The following is a 26,439-nucleotide window of genomic DNA, read 5'->3' on the forward strand; positions in this document are numbered from 1 at the left end:
TGTCCAAATTTTGGCTCGATCCAACGGCTAAAACTCGAGATATGAGTTTTTCAAATAAACTGCGCGCTGGAAGAGAGGTATGCACGGACCTGGAACGGGGTCCGTGCATGTCACGAAATTTTAAAATTTGGGACAGAAATTTTCTCGCTCAATCGATAAGTTTCAACAGATTGAGTGAGATGCGGATTTCGGGAAATATTATATGAGAAGAAAACTTTTGTGGGAAGGACTCTAGCCTTAATTATAATATATTATCTCAATTTTTAGAGCTGGAAATCAGTTTTGAGACAACTAGAAGGGAGAAGAACTCTTTGGCGGCTTGGTTTTATCTTTCTTGTTCTTAGATTTAATTTTTTTCTTCAATTATTGTAAGTTTTAATTCTTGTTAGAGGAAGACAAACCCTTCGAAGTTTTATTTATCTTGTGAAATTCAGATTTTTATTATTTAATTTTTATTTGAGTATCAAAAGTTGTTTGAGATTTATTTTATGCTTATAGGTGAGATTATTGGTTTGATCACCCATGATTTTATTATACAATCTACCGCTAAATTAAAAATAAAATCCCTAATTGTTTGATCTATATAATTTGTAAAGCAACTATGATTAATATTTTCCGCTTGTGAATTTTTTAATTCGTAGGAACAACATTTGGCTAGATTAAATACATCCGCTTGTGTATGTGTTGTGTAGATTCATCACTCACTAGTTTGAATGTTGTTTTGGGTTTAAATCTTGATCTCTTGTATCTTGATTGATTTATTAGTAAGAGTTAATTTAAAACGCTTGTGTCTAATTAACTAAAATTAAGGTGAGATATGAATTAAATTTTCAATGATGAATATTCAATTAGAATTAATTATTTTTAGAGAATCGATGATCGAGTGAATAACTTCAAGGGTGTAGTTGACCGTTACCAAGGATTGTTAATTAATTGTTTTTCCATAATTTTGATTTTTGCATGATAGTTAATAAAATTTATTTTAATTTGTTTTTAATTTTTAGTAGTTAATTTCAAAATTCAAAAAACCCCTTTTTAATTATTTTCAGTATTTTTAAGAACACAAATAAATTTCACCTTCCTCGTGGGAATGATCCCTACTCTTGCTACTACATGTTTATTTAGTTAATCTGAGTTGGGTTAATTTGGGCATGACACGACTAAGCATTACCAAATTTTGGCGTCGTTGCTGGGGAAAACGTTTAATTTATTTGTGTTTTTGTTTTTTTTTATTCACCGTTTTCTAATCTGTTTTTGCAAGAATTCTTATGGTGTAATACTTCGAGATGTCAAATCAACAAGTATTCACAAGTTTTATACAGCAACACGGAGAGCCATTCTACGCAGCATGAGAGAGATTCAAAGATTTGGAAACCATCTTCCGGTATCATGATTTTTCTAACTTTTCTATCCTTACATTTTTTTGAGGGTTTGGATGCAATAACAAGAAGATGGGTAATTGATGGAGCTTTCACAAGCGGTAGTTCACTATTTTGCCGAGATAATTATAGTATGATACACATGTCAAATGATATGGCAGAATTTGACTATCACCGATGTTGGGATCTTACACCACATGTATGGAGCCACCAATACCCACAAGATACTCAATACGCAGATTTTACAGACCAACCATTCAAGCTTCAAAAGGAGAAGGGAAGTTGTTCTCAATTGATCTTACATCCGCTAGAGGATATAATGAGCAAGCTTGTGGCATCGACTGAGGCAGCTATAGAAGATCAAATCAATTCTAGATGTCACCTTGTGGAGAAAATGGAGAATATCAAGATATCAATTCTCCATGAACACCAAGAACAGAAAGTGAAGCAATATACTCAAGCAGTGACCAAACCATTTTGGTTCGATGATGATGACTAAGAGAACCAAGATTAGGAGTGCGAATCAAATCATGTTGAAGATTTAGAGGTGTTCGAGTCTTCTCTTCTTATTGAACCTCAGTCGAAAGATGTTCTGGGAAAAATAGGGTATGATGGAAATATGTTGCCACTCAAGTGTGAGGATGACGGAATTCAAGAGTCTATTGATTTGAGCTCATCGATAGTATTATCATACACACATCCCCAAGATCCTTCCCTTCCATCAATACCAGTTTCAAAAGATTTTGGCTTTCGAGAGCCCACGGAGATGTTCTCTTCCCATGTTTACCAGCTACTATGGAGTGTTGTTGAGGTGACAAACTTAAACTGTATACATCTAGCCAAGCTTGAGGGCACATGGAACAAAGACTCATTTGTGTTGTCATATGACACTTATTTTGGGCGCCAATCGCTCTTTGAGGAGTGCTTCTGAGGTTCAAGCTGAAAACTGAAAATCAGGCGCTGCTTGGGAGGCAACCCAAGGGGAGTGTTTTCTTCCATATCTTTTATTTTATTTGTTTCTTTTTTGTTTTTATTTAGTGTTATTTTTACTTACATTGGGGACAATGTAAGATCTTAAGTATGGGGGAGAAAACTTAACCAATCATTGAGAGGATGTAGCTGGTTTTAGGGAAAAAAAAATTTTAGAGCTCATAGTTAACGATGAATATGAATGTTTCACTAGCCTATAATGATGAAGTTTTGTTAAAAAATTATTTTTGTGAAAATTTTTTACTCTTGGTTGGATATGAGGAACCGTAGGTTGAGTAGTGAATATTTTTAAGCACATATTTGACTAGTGAAATGTAGCGATGTATTAGATAATGTTTGTGTCTGTTGGACCATTGCACGGCAATAGGTGTCTGTGGAACTTGATAGTTTCTTGAATCTTGATAATATTTTTGACATGGAATATACGATCTTGGGTGCACCTGTTGTAATATCTTATTTTATAAAAATTTTATGAAAATCCAATTAACTCCATTCGGGTTATGAACTAGGGATTGAAATCCTAGTCGCCTTGTTCTTGACTAAGTATGCGGATTAAATGAGGTTAAAATTTTAAAATAACAATTCCATCTGGGCCTGAAAAGCGATTGAAATTCTAATCACTTTTCCATGGCTAAGTTTGCGGGTTCAATGGGATTGTAGCTCCATCCGGGATATAGACGAGGGGGTTGAAATTCGAATCCTATCTTAGTTATAGTTAAGTTTGCGGGTAATTATTGGGGCTTAAGAAAAACCTGGTGCAAAATCCGGAGGTGCGTAATTATATCTCAAGAGAGTTGTGTTGTGTTTAAACATTGTTGGTAGGAAGGGGCTCTTGATGAAAATACACACTGATGTGTCATAGGTTGGCGAAAAGTCTTAAAACTATGTCTTTTGAAGTTGCATGTAGCTGGAATAACATGACACACACATGTTCACACTTGACTGGAGGTGTATTGTGGAAAATCAAGAGTATTCGTAAGTTTGTTTTTGTATGTTGGAACTATTCAGAGGCTATGATGTCATTATTCATCTTTGCTTATGTTTTTGTTATGTTTGCATATTGTTTTTGCATGACTTGCTCGAGGGCGAGCAAAGGTTTAAGTATGGGGGAGTTTGGTATATATGTCGACATTTTCCTATGTTTACTTGGATTAAATTGTGAGAATTAGGTGCGTTTTGATTTATTAAATTCATTTTATAGTTTCTAATCATTGTATATGATTTGATGAAGGTAAAGAGAATAAATGGAGCAAAGGATGGAAGAAAAGCACAGAAAAAAAAAGAATTTTGAGTAGGAGAAGAGCCGCAAGAATGAATTACGGAGCAGCATTTGTCAAAAATTAATTTTTAATGGTAGAGATATCCAAATCCAATCTTCACCGTTCAAAATGAATTCCAAGATGTTTTAAAGCTTCTGTCCAAATTTTGGTTCGATCCAACGACTAGAACATGAGATATGAATTTTTCCAGAAAATTGCGCGCTGGAATGGGGGTATGCACGGACCTGGCACGGGGTCCGTGCATGTCGTGAAATTTTAAAATTTGGGACAGAACTTTTCTTGCTCGATCGGTAAGTTTCAACCGATCGAGCGAGATGCGGATTTCGAAAAATATTATATGAGAAGGAAACATTTGTGGGAAGGACTTTAGCCGTAAGTATAATATATTATCTCGATTTTTATAGCTGGAAATCAGTTTTGAGACGGCTAGAAAAGAGAAAAACTCTTTGGCGGCTTGGTTTTATCTTTCTTGTTCTTAAATTTAATTTCTTCTTCAATTCTTGTAAGTTTTAATTCTTGTTAGAGGAAGACAAACCCTTTGAAGTTTTGAGATTCAGATTTTTATTGTTTAATTTTTATTTGAGTATCAAAAGTTTTTTGATATTTATTTTATGCTTGTATGTGAGATTATTGGTTTGATCACCCTGTGATTTTATCATACAATCTACCGCTAAATTAGAAATCAAATTCGTACTTGTTTGATCTATCTAATTTGTGAAGCAACTATGATTAATATTTTTCGCTTGTAAATTTGTTAATTCGTAGAAACAACAATTGACTAGATTACATACATCAGCTTATGTATGTGTTGTCTAGATTCATCAGTCTCGAGTTTGAATGCTGCCTTGGGTTTAAATCTTGATCGTTTGTATCTTGATTGATTTATTGAGAAGAGTTAATTTAGAACACTTGTGTCTAATTAACTAAAATTAAGGTGAGATAGGAATTAAATTTTCAATGAGAATTAATTATTTTTAAAGAATCGATGATCGATTGAATAACTTCAAGGGTGTAGTCGACCGATACCAAGACTCGTTAATTAATTGTTTTTTCATAATTTTGATTCTTGCATGATAGTTAATAAAATTTATTTTAAATTATTTTTAATTTTTAGTAGTTAATTTCAAATTTCAAAAAACCCCTTTTTAATTATTTTCAGTTTTTTTAAGAACGCAAATAAATTTCACCTTTCTCGTGGAAATGATCCCTACTCTCGCTACTACATGTTTATTTAGTTAATCTGAGTTGAGTTAATTTGGGCGCGACACGACTAAGCGTTACCAACTTCACATTCTTTTAAATTCATGAAAGCTTTAATTGATTTTAGTTGTTATTATTTCGCAATTGCTGACTCGCATGTTGCTGATAATTTAATTACGTTTGCAATAATATAAATGCGTAAATGGAAGGAAACAACACAGTAAAAAAAACAGATTCTATTTATATATGCTTTTTTGAAATACATATTTCGCATTCTACTTCCATCATCCAGCAACCCATCCAGAAGAACAACTCATCAGTTGCAGCCTCCTGGTAGTCTGGTGAGGCAGTATTCCTTTTTAGAGTCCAAAACTCGTTAATGAGCATCAGTAGAGTGATGCCTTCATATCTGAAGACATCCTCAGATTTGGTTGTACCAAGTCGTAGTTTATAATTTTCCAACATCCTGTCCTCACACTGAGGAAGAGGAGCCGGAACCTTCTGTAGTATCTCTATCTTGTTCCTCATTGGCTCTGCCTTGGCTACAACTTTTTCTTCATACCTCTTCCTTAGCACCTCCATAATAAGTTCTTCTTCTTAAATTGGTATTGTGGTTGAGATCAAGTATATGAGCGTTTCTTTTATAAAAAATACTAAAAATACGAAGAGTCACTCACGCGCTCACGTTTCTCCATAAATTTTTCAGGTAATCATGAGAATATGTAGAGATAGCACGATTCCCAACGCATTTACTGCCACCATTTCATTGATCAAATGAAAATCAAGACGTGTTGTGAAATCCAAATCTATTTATACTGAACAAATCTTAACAGTTGAGATTCATCATAGACAAGGACAACGAGCTCAACAAATCCCATCAGTCCAGCTATCCCAAAGCATTAAAGGATATCATTAATTAAGGGGGAATACTACACTCAAAAGAGAACGGCCAAAGGCACAGACAAAAGATCAGTCGAGCACTAAAAATTCTCAATATCATAAAGGAAAATTGTTGGAACATTCTGTCAAAAGAGAAATTGTTCAGAGTTTCGTTAAATATCAAAAAGAGAGAAATTCTTGGAATTTTACACAATTTTGATATTTTCGAAACTGATCAAACTAAGTCATTGATAAAATGCACTCACTCAACAAGCAAAACTAAAGAGGAAAAATGGTCAAGTCGCGGAGCTAAATCATAAGACATCAAATGAGTTGACTTTGACCAAGAGCTAAATTGAAGACCATCAAGCTATCAAGTGGTTTCAAGCAGTCGAGTAAATAAACTATCTTCACATAGCAAATTGCATTCAGTTTAGGGAGCTAAACTGAATGATTCTATAAGGCCAAGCTGCATCAAAGATGAACTGAAGATTTGAAGTAAAATGCATTCAGTTTACGAAACTAAACTAATGCCCAACTCAGCTGACCAATAGAGTGAGCAAGCAAGACAGAATCAATGCAACCCATTTGGATAGACTTTTCCATACAAGACCAGATGCCGCATTTACAGAACATATCAGTATACTATGATGTCAGGGAATGTCTGGAGAAAAGACAAGGTAACGGCCATTGATTTGAATTTGAAAGAGTCGTTACCCGCCGAGTATAAATACCCATCAAGGGCATCAGAAATACCATCCGGATTCTTAGAAAAGTAATCGCATATATATCTTCATTATCAGAGGTAAAACTGAATACCCTCAGTTTACCCATACACAATCAGTCGAGGAGCAAATAGCTTACTTCAAGATCATATTAAAAGAGAAGAAAAACACGAACGGGCATAGCATTATATCATATCAATTAGGATCATATATTGCTCAAGTGTTGAGTTGTATTTCAAGTATTGTAATTCCAGTATTATCAGTTGAGGTGTTTCAAATCTCGTTGTAACAAGAATCAGTTGAAAGCTGATTTCTTGAGTGTTTAGGAGTTCTGAGTTTTCTGTGTAAATCTTAGTCTTGGAGTGAACTATTATAAGTTGATTGTAATAGTCAAAGTCTTCTAGAATAAATTCTTCGAGGTAGAAAAAAGTTGGCGTAGGAGTATTTGAAATCTCCAAACATTCAGAAACAATTCTCCGTGTTTCTTACTTTTAGTTTAACACTCACCCACTCACCGCTCTGATTAATCCATTGATTTACTAGTTCAATATGTTAGTTGACCTCATTTCGTATTTATCAAGTTGGTAAATTAACATCGATACGGGAGAAGGTAAATAGCTCAGTTGACCAACAACCTCAACTGAACTCCATATTCGAAGATTTAGGGGTCAACTAGCAGATTCAAGAAAGCAGTACAACAAACCCTTTGAAGTTGTGAGATTCAGATTTTTATTGTTTAATTTTTATTTGAGTATCAAAAGTTTTTTGATATTTATTTTATGCTTGTATGTGAGATTATTGGTTTGATCACCCTGTGATTTTATCATACAATCTACCGCTAAATTAGAAATCAAATTCGTACTTGTTTGATCTATCTAATTTGTGAAGCAACTATGATTAATATTTTTCGCTTGTAAATTTGTTAATTTGTAGAAACAACAATTGACTAGATTACATACATCAGCTTGTGTATGTGTTGTCTAGATTCATCAGTCTCGAGTTTGAATGCTGCCTTGGGTTTAAATCTTGATCGTTTGTATCTTGATTGATTTATTGAGAAGAGTTAATTTAGAACACTTGTGTCTAATTAACTAAAATTAAGGTGAGATAGGAATTAAATTTTCAATGAGAATTAATTATTTTTAAAGAATCGATGATCGATTGAATAACTTCAAGGGTGTAGTCGACCGATACCAAGACTCGTTAATTAATTGTTTTTTCATAATTTTGATTCTTGCATGATAGTTAATAAAATTTATTTTAAATTATTTTTAATTTTTAGTAGTTAATTTCAAATTTCAAAAAACCCCTTTTTAATTATTTTCAGTATTTTTAAGAACGCAAATAAATTTCACCTTTCTCGTGAAAATGATCCCTACTCTCGCTACTACATGTTTATTTAGTTAATATGAGGTGAGTTAATTTGGGCGCGACACGACTAAGCGCTACCAACTTCACATTCTTTTAAATTCATGAAAGCTTTAATTGATTTTAGTTGTTATTATTTCGCAATTGCTGACTCGCATGTTGCTTGATAATTTAATTACGTTTGCAATAATATAAATGCGTAAATGGAAGGAAACAACACAGTAAAAAAAACAGATTCTATTTATATATGCTTTTTTGAAATACATATTTCGCATTCTACTTCCATCATCCAGCAACCCATCCAGAAGAACAACTCATCAGTTGCAGCCTCCTGGTAGTCTGGTAAGGCAGTATTCCTTTCTAGAGTCCAAAACTCGTTAATGAGCATCAGTAGAGTGATTCCTTCATATCTGAAGACATCCTCAGATTTGGTTGTACCAAGTCGTAGTTTATAATTTTCCAACCTCCTGTCCTCACACTGAGGAAGAGGAGCCGGAACCTTCTGTAGTATCTCTATCTTGTTCCTCATTGGCTCTGCCTTGGCTACAACTTTTTCTTCATACCTCTTCCTTAGCACCTCCATAATAAGTTCTTCTTCTTAAATTGGTATTGTGGTTGAGATCAAGTATATGAGCGTTTCTTTTATAAAAAATACTAAAAATACGAAGAGTCACTCACGCGCTCACGTTTCTCCATAAATTTTTCAGGTAATCATGAGAATATGTAGAGACAGCACGATTCCCAACGCATTTACTGCCACCATTTCATTGATCAAATGAAAATCAAGACGTGTTGTGAAATCCAAATCTATTTATACTGAACAAATCTTATCAGTTGAGATTCATCATAGACAAGGACAACGAGCTCAACAAATCCCATCAGTCCAGCTGTCCCAAAGACTTAAAGGATATCATTAATTAAGGGGGAATACTACACTCAAAAGAGAACGGCCAAAGGCACAGACAAAAGATCAGTCGAGCACTAAAAATTCTCAATATCATAAAGGAAAATTGTTGGAACATTCTGTCAAAAGAGAAATTGTTCAGAGTTTCGTTAAATATCAAAAAGAGAGAAATTCTTGGAATTTTACACAATTTTGATATTTTCGAAACTGATCAAACTAAGTCATTGATAAAATGCACTCACTCAACAAGAAAAACTAAAGAGGAAAAATGGTCAAGTCGCGGAGCTAAATCATAAGACATCAAATGAGTTGACTTTGACCAAGAGCTAAATTGAAGACCATCAAGCTATCAAGTGGTTTCAAGCAGTCGAGTAAATAAACTATCTTCACATAGCAAATTGCATTCAGTTTAGGGAGCTAAACTGAATGATTCTATAAGGCCAAGCTGCATCAAAGATGAACTGAAGATTTGAAGTAAAATGCATTCAGTTTACGAAACTAAACTAATGCCCAACTCAGCTGACCAATAGAGTGAGCAAGCAAGACAGAATCAATGCAACCCATTTGGATAGACTTTTCCATACAAGACCAGATGCCGCATTTACAGAACATATCAGTATACTATGATGTCAGGGAATGCCTGGAGAAAAGACAAGGTAACGGCCATTGATTTGAATTTGAAAGAGTCGTTACCCGCCGAGTATAAATACCCATCAAGGGCATCAGAAATACCATCCGGGTTCTTAGAAAAGTAATCGCATATATATCTTCATTATCAGAGGTAAAACTGAATACCCTCAGTTTACCCATACACAATCAGTCGAGGAGCAAATAGCTTACTTCAAGATCATATTAAAAGAGAAGAAAAACACGAACGGGCATAGCATTATATCATATCAATTAGGATCATATATTGCTCAAGTGTTGAGTTGTATTTCAAGTATTGTAATTCCAGTATTATCAGTTGAGGTGTTTCAAATCTCGTTGTAACAAGAATCAGTTGAAAGCTGATTTCTTGAGTGTTTAGGAGTTCTGAGTTTTCTGTGTAAATCTTAGTCTTGGAGTGAAATATTATAAGTTGATTGTAATAGTCAAAGTCTTCTAGAATAAATTCTTCGAGGTAGAAAAAAGTTGGCGTAGGAGTATTTGAAATCTCCGAACATTCAGAAACAATTCTCCGTGTTTCTTACTTTTAGTTTAACACTCACCCACTCACCGCTCTGATTAATCCATTGATTTACTAGTTCAATATGTTAGTTGACCTCATTTCGTATTTATCAAGTTGGTAAATTAACATCGATACGGGAGAAGGTAAATAGCTCAGTTGACCAACAACCTCAACTGAACTCCATATTCGAAGATTTAGGGGTCAACTAGCAGATTCAAGAAAGCAGTACAACAAACCCCCCCACCCCCACCCCCCCCCCCCCTACAAAATCATGATCCTAGCACACATGCTCTAGTTATCTAGAACTTTTATCGGACAAATACTTACTTGAGCATCGGAGTATCTTCGCAGGGCAACCCCCGACGCCACTCACTTTGTTTTGTGATGCAGATAACAACCCATGAAGTTCTTTCTCTGAAACTGTTAGAGTATGAATCCGGCCACCCAGATCTCTACAAATTACCCAGATTTTTTCCTATCGATTAATATCAATTTTTGGCTACATTAGTCGCGCTTCCTAAAATGTCAAAAGATAATCGTTCCTTAATTAGCGAATTATTAAAATACAGTCCGCATTACTTGATATCCCTCAATCTTTGCCTATGATGTAGTTAATCATGATTGGCAACAATCAACAAAATCAGATACTTAATTTACTTGCTCTATAACACTTCCTAGAAAAAATCTAATGAAAAAAAACACTTCCTGGAACAATCAATATTATTTTTTATTATCAATATTGTTAAAATATATTTTAACTGTATACATAATATTCTTATTCAGGTTAAATATTATTGATTTATTTTATATCTATAAATATTTTTAAATTATATTATAAATGAATATATAATTTATTAGTCGATAATTCTAACATCTTTATAAAAAGCACGTTATTAAAATATAATTTTAATTTTTTTAATATTTTAAATCAATAAATAATCTTGGAAAATATTATATGTATCTAATTGAATGATTTGAAAACAGTTTAGATTAGGGGAAAAATTGATTTTTTGTTAAGTCATAATTCGTGTATAAAATTATTATTTACTCTTAAATTATACAAGAAGAACTTAAAAAAAAAAATAAAGTTCCGTTTGGATATGTATTTATAAAATTTTTTATAAAAATGTTTTTTTAAATATTATAAAAGTTTTTAAAGAATAAATATATGTTCGGAAAACTATTCTAAAAATATTTTTAACATTTCAAAAATAATTTTGTTCATCTTTGTCTTCCATAGTTCCATTCTAAAAATAATTTAAAACACCTCTGAAATGTTTTTAAAAACTATATCTAGAGAATATTTTTTTAAAAAAATTTTCAAAACATTTTACAAAAAATTTGCTCAAACATATACTTTAGGTTTTTTCGCTTATAAAACAAAACTAACGTTTTTAAAGTAATTGTCCAACAAAACCTAATATTTTAAGAAAATTGAATATGTAGTGTTTGTTATTCTTGAGAAGCATTTAACACCGCACGATTCGACAACGTGTAATCAATGAGATGCTTAAATAAAAATCTACCTCTCTAAAATTTCAAATCAAATATAATCATTCAAATTTTAAATCTACACCAATTATAAAAGAGTGAATCAATGTCAAAGTTTTTCATTAATTTTCAATTTTGTCATTGGTTTGCACACACTTGATAAATCCCGTGAAGATGCTTTTGTAAGATCAATTATTATGATAAGGTAAAAATTGACAAATTGTGTGCATATTAGATAATGATTTTGTTTTCAAAAAGATTGAAATACCAAAATACTTTGATTTTTATTTTCTTGTAGATAAAGTGAGCAAATTTTTTCCACAAATATTTTAAAAAAAATTCCACAAAAATGTTAATTAAATACTATTCAGTTTCCTAAAAGATTGAAATACCAAAATACTTTATTTTTTTTATTTTTATTTTTTTGTAGATTGAATGAACAAAATTTTTCAAAAATTTTTTTTATGTATTTAAATTTGTGTAAGACCCTATTGAGCTAAATAATTATATCATGACTTCATAAATAGAAGACGATAACATGCCAAAATGCAGTTGAGAATGATGAAATTATTGTTATTATTGCAAGTAAAAATTTTTAGTAATAAAAAGTGTCTGTTCAACCAAAAAAAATAAAATAATAACGATACAAAAAAATATTATGTATTTAAATTTGTGTAAGATCATATTGAGATAAATAATTGTATCATTACTTTATAAATAGAAGACGAAAACATACCAGAATGCAGTTGAGAATGATGAAATTATTGTTATTATTGCAAGTAAATATTTTTAGTAATAAAAAGTGTTAGTCCAACAAAAAAATAAAATAATAACAATATAAAAATATAAATGATTGATGGAGACATTATCACAAGAACTGCTATTAACGATGATGAGAATATTGATTCTTTCATAGAGAATAAAAAACGAATGGTAAATGAAAAAATAAAGAAATAGAGAAAAGGATAATTTAAATTAAGGTTTAGAATGCATTATCTATATTACATTTTTTCCTATAAATCAATAGTTACAAAATAAGTAATCAACACATAAGATAGAAAATTACAAAACAAATATTTAATTTATTTGATTAACTTATCTCACTTATTAACAAATAAATAATATATCATATTGCTTCAAATCATACATATATGAGATAGAAAATAAGAAGAATTCATGGTGTTAGGATCGGTTTAGAGTGTAGAAGAGGTGAATACACTCAAAAATTGTTCCAATTGGATGATAGCGAATTCAATCGTTTTGGTGATTGAATTCTAGATATATCTTGGTGTCTAATGCAAGTTGACATACAATATATGTGCGGAAATATGTCAAGAGGCAGATTCTAAAAACTTGATGTAAATGTGTATGCAAGATTGATAGTATGTAAGTAAAATGATGAAAAACACAGTGAAATGTTTATGGATGTTCGGAGATTTTAATCACTCCTATGCACCACTTCTTCCTCTTCGAAAGAATATCACTAGAAGACTTTGACTGTTACAAGTAATTTACAAAAGCCCGATCCAAGACTAGGACTTACACACTACTTCTTATCTCAGAACTCTAGTTACAATTCAGTTTCAGTCCTAGACTGATAAGATACAAATGTTACAAATCGATTTGACCTTGCAGAAAAAATGATCCTTGAATGATCAGAATAACAATTTTAGTGTTGTGCTTCGAGTGTCTTGATAAAAAAGCTTCACAGACTTGAAGGCTTGAATGTTCAAATATTCGCAAAAGCAAGAATTTGGCCAAAAGTTGTTCTTCGTCTGATCAAGATGCCTATTTATAGGCTTTGGATTACAACGGCCATTAATTTAAAATATCTCTGATAGGATTTGAAATATACCCGTTGCTTCGTCTCTTTCACCGACATAATCTGAGGTCGACATTCTCTTGGATCACGGCACTACATTGCAGAGGGTGTCAGAGTACGAAAAACCTTATCCAATTCAAATCGCGATGGAAAACTGATAATCGCGATTGGTAGACTGATATAGTGTGAGGCGTTCAAAAGATCAGTTCTCTACCTTGGTAAAGTCTTTGCGATAATAGTTGATGACTCAGCTTAGTATCTTCAGTCTAGTTGATCTTCGAAGGGATCAGTTTAGCTAGCTTAAAATCGTGATTTTCAGTTTGGCGCTTTTCTTCATAAAATCGCTCTTCTCCTTGAAGACTCGGTTAGACGATTTTACTCATAAAATCACACTTCTCTTTTCGAGACATTTTATCCCTAGAATTTATCTTTAGTTTGGCTCGTACCAGTTTGGCTCGCATCAGTTTATCTCTTATAAGCACCAAAACTTAATTCTCAACACATGGTACGAATCAAGCCATAATTGTTCAAGATTAATCAACAAAACAATAAAAAAAACACGAGCTTTAATAATTTATAAGTTTCAATATCAATATTGTGTCAAGATAAAACTACATCAAACACTATATTTAGAAACTTACACGAGTTATTGGTAATGTCTTATTCTAAACTGTTAATGCAGATATAGAATAATGATGACCATAAATGATAAAAAAAAAATATTGAAACTGCGATGTTTACATTGTTCGAAAATATTACAAATGTTTTTATTAGTTGCAATGTTAAAGATTATTTTGATTCTATCACTAAGACATTTAATAGTTTTTTTTCAAATAATATATATTATTATAAATTATTAATAAAATCTACATTATTTAAATAAGGACAACACTTCAATAAAAGAATGATAATGGACCGGGTCTAAACACATCCCGTATTAAACCGGCCCTGGCGAGACGAGTCCACAAGAAGGTTCGGGTGGGTCTTCGGGTTTGGCCAAATCCACCATAGGAATTTCTATTAAAGATGATGAGAGTATTGACTCTTTCATAAAGAAGAAACAATGCATGTTGAAAAAAATCGTGAAAAATAGAAAAATTCAACATATAAAGGAAAAAAAAACATTCATTAATAATTTAAATTAAGGTTTAGAATAAATTATCTATGTTATTATTTTTTTTACATAAATCAATACTCGTAAAATAAGTAATCAACACATAATATAGGACATTAAAAATGAATATTTTATTTAATTTTTAACTTATCTCACTTATTAACAAATATATAATAAATTATATCGATTTAGAGCATACATACATAAGAAAGAAAATAAGACAAATTCATAGTACGAATCATGCCATAATTGCTCAATATTAATCAACAAAATTATGGAAAACCCGAGTTTTAATAATTGGCACATAAGCTTCAATATCATTATTGTGTCAAGGTACGTAAAAATATATTAAACATTATATCTATAGGCTAACATGAATTATTGATAATTTATTATTTTAAACTGTTAATATAACTATATAATAACGATGACCGTAAGTGATGAACATTGAAACTGTAACAGTTACATTATTCAAAAATATTGCAAATATTTTTATTAGTTGAAACGTTGAAAATTATATTGAATTTATCACTAAGGCATGTAAAAAAAATTTAATTCAAAGAGTATATATTATTATAAATTATTAATTAATAAAATTTTCTTTATCTATAGGACAACAACATTTCAATATACTACAAAATTTTAGAGACACCAAACAAAAAAGAATATATATTTATTCTCAAAATAGACAATACGGTTGAAATAAAAGACTAAATGTTAACATCTTTAATCGAAAGCATTCAAAATTCAAGCAAAAAAATAATTACAATAGTAGATTTCGAACAACTTAACATGAAATTAAAAATAAAAGAGAACGTCCAATAATATCAATATTAATCATTAACTATATCGACTTACAAGTAATAGAAGACAATAACACAAGAATAGACATTGTAGACAATGAAATTATTTCTACTCTTGCGAAGAATGATTTTCAGCATAAAAAGAAAAGGAAAAAAAAATAAAAAAAGGTCATCCAACAAAAGAATCAAATAATAAAGATATAAAAATGCAAATAATTGAAGACAACATCACAAGAATTATTATTGAAGAAGATGAGAAAATTGTTTTTTTTTTATATAAAGAATAAAAAACGGATATCAAGCGAAAAAATCGTGAAAGAAAGAAAAGTGGTTATATAAAGAAAGAAAAGACACTGGAATTTAATTTAAGATTTAGAATGCATTATCAATATTATTATTTTTTTCTCATAATCAGTAGTGGTAAAATAAATTAACACTATGTATTAATTATTATATTTTTTTCTTAAAATTTTATTTATTAAATATTTCATGGTATCAAATTATATATTTTCTCAATGTCTAATTTATACAAAATTATAATATTTATTACAACCATTATTTACAACAACTATAAATTTAATTAATTTTGTAACATATAAAATTTTGATCAAAGATTGTTCGCACTCGTGTTATAATACATGTTGAAAGTATTATATTACATTGAATTTTACTAATTACTAAAATATCATGAAAGTTATTAATTAACTTCACGTTTTTCTCTTCTCATCTCAGCTCATGTATTTAACGACGCTTATCAATAATAAAAAGTATTTCTCACGTGCGATGCGTGCATCACACGTGAATTTTACTAGTAATTAAAAAAGGTTAAAAATCAGCCTATGAATCGGTCTGAATAGACATATCCTTAGTGATTGATTTTTTTTTTATTACATGGAATTCGCCGTCGATAATTTTCGATTATCATTGAGTAAACCTTGTTCTTTTTATTTAAAGAGGTCCTATTTCTCCTGTTCAAATGGGATAAATTATTAAATATATATTTTTTCAAAAAAAAAAAAAAAAACCAAATGTTCGGGGTCAAGAAGCAACAACGAACAAGTTGTGGATATCTTAATGTTTTTGCGATAGTGTTTTTTTGACCCAATGCAACTGGATAAACACTTTCACATTATTCGGGACCACGAAATATTATATTAGCAGACACGAAATATTATATTAGCAGACACACATATTTAAAATTTTTAAGTATACATACAAATATTTTTTTAAAAAAAAATCCCAAAAATTTTAATTTTCCACTTTTCAGTGTAAAATATTTAAATTTTCATCACACCGGGTATTCAAACTCGTGAAGTTGGTGAGCGATTAGTTAATAATCTGGAGTTCGATTATTTTCATCAAACACTTTCCTAGGTGAGCTGGTAGCATAGAGTTTTCTTAACACGGTTTACCTAATTAACGTATTTGACATGCAATTGCGTCAATCCGAAAGTTTGCGCACAACAAAAGGTAGTGAGTCTAGTGACTGCGAGTTTTTTCATCATAATTATTAATTTATTTATCATTTATCAAAATTCTTAAATTCACGACCCCTTAAATTATTCCGAATGTTCAAATCTTCTCATCTACAAATTTGTAAGACTTAATTGCGGTCAAACAACCCCTTTCATGGAAAATACCATATCTTGTGCAGTTGTGCTTATCCAATATCCATCCATTTGCTTTATTATTAATAATTCTCACGGTTGAAAAGAGGAATTAAATTCTGGTCTATATAAAGCCTGGGCTGTCTGACCTATGTATAATAATGTCCAACTCATAATTTATTTTTTGTAAAAAAACATATTATTAAATTTTATCTTTTTGGCCGTCGCTCAAAATTTCACCTATCGTGGTACAATAATTATTTTTATTAAGAAAGCGAATATTATATCGTGTTGTTTGAAGGGTTTTTATTAAATGTAATTTAAAAAAACATTTTAATTGCACAAATAATTCATGGTGGGGGTGAATAAAAAATACTTTAAAACGCTAACTTGAAGAGCGGACGCTGCATTATTTTAATGGCAGCGTCCGTTCTTCAAAGAAGCGGACGCTGCCACATAGGCAGCGTCCGCTACTGTCAGCAGCGGACACTGCAATTGCAGCGTCCGCTGCTGACAGTAGCGGACGCTGCCTATGTGGCAGCGTCCCATATGCATACAATGCATGCCCTAGTATATTTTATTATTATAATATCAGCGTCCGCTAAGGCCAATTGCGGACGTTGATTATTCACCATCCGCCTTCCTCTCCTGCGGATGTGATTTTTAGAGACACACGAATAATTAAATTATCGAGCACGCATAAAATCCCCACAATAATATACAGCCTCCCACAATAATATACAACCTTCCGAAAAACACTGAACTCACTTTTCTTTTTACTATTGAACATCATGCTTCTGACAAGATTCCCACACAACTTTTGACCACATTAAATAGCGTGTTTAAGCCTTACAAAATTTGAAATTCAATCCTTCAATTATTCTATATAACTAGAAACAATTTGTTGAATCTCAGTGTCTCTCACTCTCTTTTACTTGAAGAAGTTCTTCACAATTTCTGAAAAATATTATTTTCGTTCTTCTTTCCTCCTTCCTCCTTCTGTCTTTGTAATATTTTTTCCTGAAATTTCATCTTCGGAATGGATAACATTGATGTGCTTCTATATTTTGGTGGGCATGTTAGTGTTGAGAATGGGTCGGTTGAATATAGTATCCCGTATATTAGACCGATTCGAGTATTGAGATCAATTTCTTTGTTCGAGTTGGTTAAATATGTGCATAGAATATTGGTCATTGATCCGACGTATTTTAATCAGAAGCTGTCGACGAAATACTCATTTATGGAGAAATCAATATGGCATGAAATTCCAGTCGACCTTATGCTGACGCTCTGGAGTTTGTAATGCAATGCCCAAATATAAATGTATTGCATTTGTACGTTGAAGCAAATCAAATTGATCAGGATGAAGAATCATATATTCCACATGTTACAGAAGGATTGAGCAATATGCAGTTTGACCGTGAAGGCGGTCCGTGGGATCAACATATCACTGGTCCTTTTGAACATGTTCCTCCATGCTGGACAAATACGGGTCTGAGTTGGGATCAAAACGTCGGTGCAACAAATTTGTTTTCAAACAACCAGAATTTTGCTCAACACGATGATGTTCCTAGAATTGATGATGGAGATGTTCCTAGAAGTGCTAGTGATACTGAACCAGAGATGTCATATGGGGAGTCTAGAGAAGATGACAACGACGCTGATGATTTGAATGATGATGAACGTGTGAACCCACATAAAAATATCGATGAAGGGACGTCATCTCGTCCACCACCTCGCCAAACATTACAGAGGCAAGTCGTACCATTTATCTCCACTGATTCTGAGATGCCCTCATTTTTCAATAAATACTTTGGAGAAGAGACTCCGGATTCCATCGGTGTACCTGTCGGGGCACGAGCAAGTTATTACAATCCGGAAAGAGGAGAACTTGGTGTACACATGTTATTTAAAGATAAGAATGATCTCATTGCTTCTGTGAAAGATTATTCAGTCAGAATTTCCAGGCGTGAGTATCGTGTAGTCGATAGCACACGCATTCTGTGGAAGGTACAGTGTAGAATTGATTCTTCTACCGCCCGATGTCGTTGGTGTCTTCGAGCTTCTTTCAAAGAGAAAACCGGCTACTGGAAAATAACAAGATATGGCGGTCTTCACACGTGTATATCTACCAACGTGGGCATAGATCATCATAACCTGAATAGCGATATGGTCGCACAGACGTTGTTGGGTATTGTACGTTGTGATCCTTCGTACGAGATTAAATATATCATGGAGAGCGTGAAGGATAAATACGGATACCAAATCTCGTATACGAAGGCGTGGCGAAGTCTAAAACGCGCAGTGGAAATTGTTTATGGGACTTGGGAGAGTTCTGTGCAACTGCTTCCGAAATATACGCATGCTCTGTGCAAATATAATCCCGGAACAGTTGTTGAGTGGAAGCATCTTAGATCGAACAACGAATCAATAAAAATATTGAACTATGTTTTTTGGGCATTCAGGCCTTCTATAGATGGATTTCGCCACTGTCGGAAAATCATCAGCATTGACGGCACACATTTGTATACAAAATATAAGCACAAAATGCTGATCGCAGTCACTCTGGATGCGAACAATCAGGTGTTGCCGCTGGCATTTGCAATCGTGGATGAAGAGACGTCGGATTCCTGAAAATGGTTCTTGGAAAATGTTGGTCAGTATGTTGTTTGTGGTGAAAGTGGAATATGCCTAATTTCTGATAGGCATAAGGGTATTGTTCGAGCAGCTGAGAATCTCCACTATTTTAAACCTCCGCATGGTGTGCATCGTTTTTGTTTGAGACATGTGTGCTCAAATTTTAATGCGAGATTCAAAGATGTGCATTTGAAAGATTTATGTTGGGAGGCGGGCAAACAACATCAAGTCTGTAAGTTCGACGCAACAATGGAGGCCATCAGGAATAAAAATATTTTAGCACACAGGTACTTGGCTGGAATCTCAAAGGAGAAATGGAGTATGGCTCATGATGGAGGTTGGCGTCGTGGTGTGATGACGACAAATATGTCTGAATGTTTGAACAGTGTGTTAAAGGGAGCTCGTAGACTCCCTATATCTGCGATAGTGCACTTGACTCTTTTAAGATGCGTACAATACTTCATTGAACGTGTGGCAAAGGGTCAACGCATGGTTCAGGAAAATCAGCTGTGGTCGGACTATGCATGTCGCAAATATGAAGAATGGGCAAGAAAATCAAGCAAACATCGTGTTGTTAAATATGATGTACGGACTCAAACTGCTTCAGTTGCGACCGGGGGCAGACCAAGTCGCGGCCAACATATACAAGTGGTGAGGTTATCAACGAGTGATTGTTCATGTGGTAAATGGACAATTTTTGGAATCCCATGTTCTCACGCTATTTGCACTGCGAAATATCATTCGTTAGATCCGACAACCCTAGTTCAGTCATGGTACAACATATCGAACTACCTCGCGGCGTATGAAGGTAGATTTGAACCTCTTGCCGATGAACGCTATTGGGATCCTCCTACCTTTGAGCTGCATCACAACCCGGTTAGACGTAAAAGAAGAAGAGCTGGTAGGGATACAACAACTCGAGTGAGGAATGAGATGGATAGACCGATGGTCAGGGAGAGACAACGACGGGCACAATAATTGGTAAACATTATATTTAATTTATCGCTTACATTATTATGATATGTGTATTTTGGAATTTTGAAATTAATTTTCATATTTTTTTTTCCAGGAACATCAGATATGAAGATTGTTGTATCGCGTGATATTAATATTATAATAATATTTTTCGTTCGTGTTTTCATAATAAATGTGTACCTTGTTTTGTTTGTACAGTTTTCATGTATGAGTTTAAATAATAAATATTAAATTTATTACTACTAAATTATATGTTATTAAACGATATAAATCTTAAAGTGTAGATAAATGAGTTTAAATAAAATAATAGTTGTATGCATTTTATTTTATTTGTATATTTGTTTTTTTTAAATAAACAATATATTATAAAAATGATATATAATTTCAAATAATAAATATTAAATTTATTACTACTAAATTATATGTTATTAGACGATATAAATCTTAAAGTGTAGATAAATGAGTTTAAATAAAATAATAGATGTATGCATTTTATTGTATTTGTATATTTGTTTTTTTTTTTAAATAAACAATATATTATAAAAATGATATATAATTTCAAATAATAAATATTAAATTTATTACTACTAAATTATATGTTATTAAACGATATAAATCTTAAAGGGTAGATAAATGAGTTTAAATAAAATAATAGATGTATGCATTTTATTGTATTTGTATATTTGTTTTTTTAAATAAACAATATATTATAAAAATGATATATAATTTCAAATAATAAATATTAAATTTATTACTACTAAATTATATGTTATTAAACGATATAAATCTTAAAGTGTAGATAAATGAGTTTAAATAAAATAATAGATGTATGCATGTTATTGTATTTGTATATTTGTTTTTTTTTTAAATAAACAATATATTATAAAAATGATATATAATTTAAAATTATAAGTATTAAATTTATTACTACTAAATTATATGTTATTAAACGATATAAATCTTAAAGTGTAGATAAATGAGTTTAAATAAAATAATAGATGTATGCATTTTATTGTATTTGTATATTTGTTTTTTTTAAAATAAACAATATATTATAAAAATGATATATAATTTCAAATAATAAATATTAAATTTATTACTACTAAATTATATGTTATTAAACGATATAAATCTTAAAGTGTAGATAAATGAGTTTAAATAAAATAATAGATGTATGCATTTTATTGTATTTGTATATTTGTTTTTTTTTAAATAAACAATATATTATAAAAATGATATATAATTTCAAATAATAAATATTAAATTTATTACTACTAAATTATATGTTATTAAACGATATAAATCTTAAAGTGTAGATAAATGAGTTTAAATAAAATAATAGATGTATGCATTTTATTGTATTTGTATATTTGTTTTTTTTAAAATAAACAATATATTATAAAAATGATATATAATTTCAAATAATAAATATTAAATTTATTACTACTAAATTATATGTTATTAAACGATATAAATCTTAAAGTGTAGATAAATGAGTTTAAATAAAATAATAGATGTATGCATTTTATTGTATTTGTATATTTGTTTTTTTTTAAATAAACAATATATTATAAAAATGATATATAATTTCAAATAATAAGTATTAAATTTATTACCAATAAATTATATGTTATTAAAAAATATAAATCTTAAAGTGTAGATAAATCACATTAACAAATATATCACGATAGGTGGTTACAATTACAATTACGTAAATGACCATCTGTTCCACAACCACGTGGCCTACGTCTACGCGAACCTCTACGCGGTACAAAACCTTGAGGATTATTTTGGACCACATCGTCATTGTCCTCACTGCTCTGATTTTGTTCATTTGAATAACCTGTAAAAATAACTGGTGAAACAACATTTCTTTGAGGTGCCGACGTGTTAGGAAAACCAGGTGGCTGATCGCTGATCAATTCGGTAATACTTTGGATATGGCTCTGAAATGGCGTCCGATAATCCTCGTCATCATATGCACCAGATGGCCCCGTGTTATCAAAAACACCAGATGGCCCTGCATTTTCAAAATCACCAGAAGACCCTGCACCGTCTTGCCAACCAGATGACCCTTGAACATATCCTAAAGGTGACTGATAGGGATCAATAGGAGGCGTACCGAAATGTTGTGGAATATCATGTGGTACAGGAGCAAACAAATTCTGGGGATATGGTCGAAAACCAATCCCGCTGACTGTGGGAGAAATAGTGCGAACAGTTATGCGCTCATACCATCGAAAGTAGTCATCATCTGTCTGCCTAGATCTTCCATGCAATTGACCTTGGACAACATAATTCAACCTTCTGTTCCAAATATTAATTGCATTTTCATGATATTCCCTCCAGTCTGTGTTGCGATGACCTGATCTGTTGATGTTGTGGAGGTCATCGTTGTCAACTGCAGGTCTTGGAATAGGTTGACGCATTTCAAATTGCCTTAACACTCGATTCGGACGATGCATCTCCACAATTTCAAAGCAAATCAAAGGACAAACGCATCGCCAAATATTATTGTCGTATGAATCCATTATTATTCTGACATCTGGATCGTTTCTGTCGTACACTATCCAGTTAAACTACAAAATAAAAACTAAAAAAAATTACTTAAAATTTTCTATAAACAAGTTCATTGTTGCAGTGTTTATATATTTTGCATAGTATACCTCATCATGATTCATACGATCAAATGAGTCTCTTATAATTCGAAAAGAGTGTGTCGGTGCATGAGTATAACTAAAAACATTGTTCCACCTACAATAAAAAAATGATTAAATATCGAGTAAATTAATCAGAGTTCATGTTATGACAATAATTTTTTTACCGAGCACCGTAGGGAGAAAATGGCATAATATCATCAGCAGGATTCGGGGCCACAAAATGAGATAAGCCAGTTCGATCAGGATTAACACATTTAATCCTGCTCCATGCCCATACCTGTCATGAGTATAAAATATAATTAAATAAATATTAATTTAATCTCATTTAATCATTAAAAATTATACCTGCAAAATATATAGAGGTCCGACTATTTTAGATTTTCCTATACGCGTTGTATTGCACAACTCACGATATAGGAATGCTAAAACTGCACCTCCCCATCTGTAAGATTTTATTCGATCAATGTTCCGGAGCAGTTGTAAAAAAATCAATCTAGCCGATCCTCCTTGATAATCTGGTAGCATTATTCCTCCGATAATCATCAATGCTACACACCGACTATATTTCACAACATCAACCTCGGAACTATTATCATCAATGTATGTGGAGGTGCAGTGTTCGTATAAAGAGGTCATCAACAAGTGACCGCCTTTGAAATGTGTCGCTAATGGCGTATATCCCAATAAATTTAAACATATGTGTTGTCATTCTCCGACTTTATGCGACACATCTATACCAGATATAACCTCACCATGAATTGGTAAACCCCAAATAACTGAAATATCCTGCAACGTGATAGTCGCCTCACCACATCTAAAATGAAATGTGTGGGTTTCACATCGCCATCGTTCAACCAGAGCAGTGATCAAATGATTATCATAAACACGATATCCACACTGCAAAACACCGAAAAATCCCATATGATGTAAAAATGCTTTAACACGGCTATGTAACCCATTCTCCGTATATAATTTCCAAATCAAGTTGTCCGATCGTTTCGCTCGAATAATTTCATCAATATTTTCCGAATAAACTACTGATGATATATGTGATGCCTGCAAATGCAACACGCTCGAATCTTGTACTGTTGCCATTCTGAAAAAAAAATGACAATCATTAATCAATAAGTTAACTAATTATAACAATCAATTATACTTATAATAAATACACTAAAAAATAATACACATCACGATCGAATAATAATCTTCATGCTATTTGGAAATAAAATATTAAATATGAATTACATTAATTATTTTATTTGTTTCAAATAAAAATAAAACAATAAAAATAAAATTAATAATAATAATAATAACAAAAGATTACTAAAAATTATTTCAATCATCTTTGTAATACTATATTTTATATAAAATAAATACGTTAATAATAATAACAAATTTGTCCTTAAACTAACTTTTCTTATATTTTAAATTTTTTATTTACTTAAAAAATTACTCAAAATGCAATATTTTTGTGTATTCATACAACTAAAATTAAATATTTTAAAAAACTATCATATTTTTTTATCATATATAAATACAATAAAGAATATCAAAAAAATATATGTTTAATTAATCTAAAAATGTGATATTATAAATATTTTATATCACATTTTAATAAGAACACAAAATATTAAATATTTTATATATAAAATCTTGTTTGACATTCCAAACTTATACTTTTACATGTATTATGAAAATTATTATGTTTATATCATTAATATTTTTATTTTACATATAATCAAAAAATAAAAATTTAACAATTCAAGTGCACATATATATTAATATTTGTTTTATATCAAATTTTACAAAATATTATAAAACTTTATATTTATGTACACTGAAATTTTGATAAATCTGTTTAAATCAAATTAAATATTAATTATATTATATAAATTTGTGTATAGTTTGATTTGGTTATATCATGATTATCTCGATTATTAATTTTAAAAACATATATTATCTTATGTCAATTCATTAAATATTCAAAAATTTGACAAATAAATAAATTAAAGTATTAGGAAGATATTTTTTATTCTTATTCTTATTTTTATTTTTTTATAAAATATTTCAATTGTATTTGTTTATTGAAAATATTCACTTAAATTTATTATTTAGAATTCAAATTTATTATCACTTTAATTATTTTCTCTTATTGGTTCTCAAATAAAGTGATTACACAATATTATATACATTATTTAATTTATACTTTTAACTAATATTACAAATTCAAGACATATATGTAAAAAATAAAAATAAATATGATATCTACCTTTTTAATATAATATATTATTATTAAAAATATATATTATTTCTTTGATAAACAAAGTATTAATTAAGTGGTATAAACTAATGTAATTAAATGCGTAGAAATTTTTACTACATCAATATTTAACAATTCATTTAAATTTTAAATATTAATTCTATTGTATTAAAAAAATTAAAATTCTTAAAAGTCATTCAATATTATGAATTAGTTGTAGGCGATTTACTAATATAAATGTTTTTCTATTTTGAACATTATATATTAAAACTTTCTATAAATGGTTAATATTTTAGGTAACTTAATTTAGGAATTAATACTATTGACCAACTTAGTAAAAATAAGGGATATCAAATAAAGATTACAATTACAGAGCGTGAATGATTAACCAAAATATTATATAATATAAAAATATAATATAGTAACATAACCAACAAACTATAGTCAACATTTAACTTAAAAAACATGAATAATAATAGTATTATTTAAAATATACACAAAACTTAATATTGTTATAATAATATTAAAACACACCTCTATGTTATTTCACGTTTGATATCAAATTTATCTGCAAAAATAATATGAACAAAAATTCATATGAATAATAACACAATTTTTGATAGAATTTATTTTGCATGCAAAATTTAAAAAGAATTAAAACGATAACATTATAAAGTTACCTAATTCAAAAAACAACGCGGAAAATATTTCAAAAAGCTTCGGTGGTTGCTCAAAAAAAAATATTTGCTTCGGTCCTTCTTCTATAAAATAAAAAAAAGAAAGCATTTAAGGAAAGAAAGAGAAGGAAAGCTTCGGTCTCCTGCAAAATAAAAATGAGAAAGCATCATAATGATCTCAAGTTCGCAGCATGCATATTTAATAGCACAATCACAATAATTTTGCATCACGGGCCAAAACGCCCGTGATGCAAAATAACAAAGCAGACGCTGGCGCTGCTTTGGCAGAGTCTGCTTCTGCAAATAGCGGACGCTGCCAAAGCAGCGTCCGCTATCTTTAACAACGGACCCTGCAATTTCAATGCAGGGTCCGCTATTGGCAGGAGCCTTTTGCAGTATTACTGCAAAAGGCCCCACCATGCATTATTTGTGCAATTAAAATATTTTTTTAAATTACTTATAATAAAAACCCGTTGTTTGAAATATCGTATGATTTAAAA

General features: G+C 30.8%; 1 protein-coding gene and 1 non-coding gene across 2 annotated transcripts; one reads left to right on the top strand and one right to left on the bottom strand.

Annotated features, from left to right (window-relative positions):
* Positions 1-1,291: 1,291 nt before the first annotated feature.
* LOC140876527 (small nucleolar RNA R71) lies at positions 1,292-1,396 on the bottom strand. The gene has a single exon (XR_012148833.1). It is a non-coding gene; the product is annotated as a small nucleolar RNA R71 (small nucleolar RNA).
* An 18,220-nt stretch (positions 1,397-19,616) lies between these two features.
* On the top strand, positions 19,617-20,345 carry LOC140874362 (uncharacterized). Its single transcript, XM_073277648.1, has one exon. It carries the CDS (start codon positions 19,617-19,619, stop codon positions 20,343-20,345), a length of 729 nt encoding a protein of 242 aa, XP_073133749.1.
* The last annotated feature ends 6,094 nt before the right edge of the window (positions 20,346-26,439 follow it).

This window comes from Henckelia pumila, chromosome 1 (genome assembly GCF_033568475.1).
Source record: "Henckelia pumila isolate YLH828 chromosome 1, ASM3356847v2, whole genome shotgun sequence".
Lineage (NCBI taxonomy): Eukaryota > Viridiplantae > Streptophyta > Magnoliopsida > Lamiales > Gesneriaceae > Henckelia > Henckelia pumila.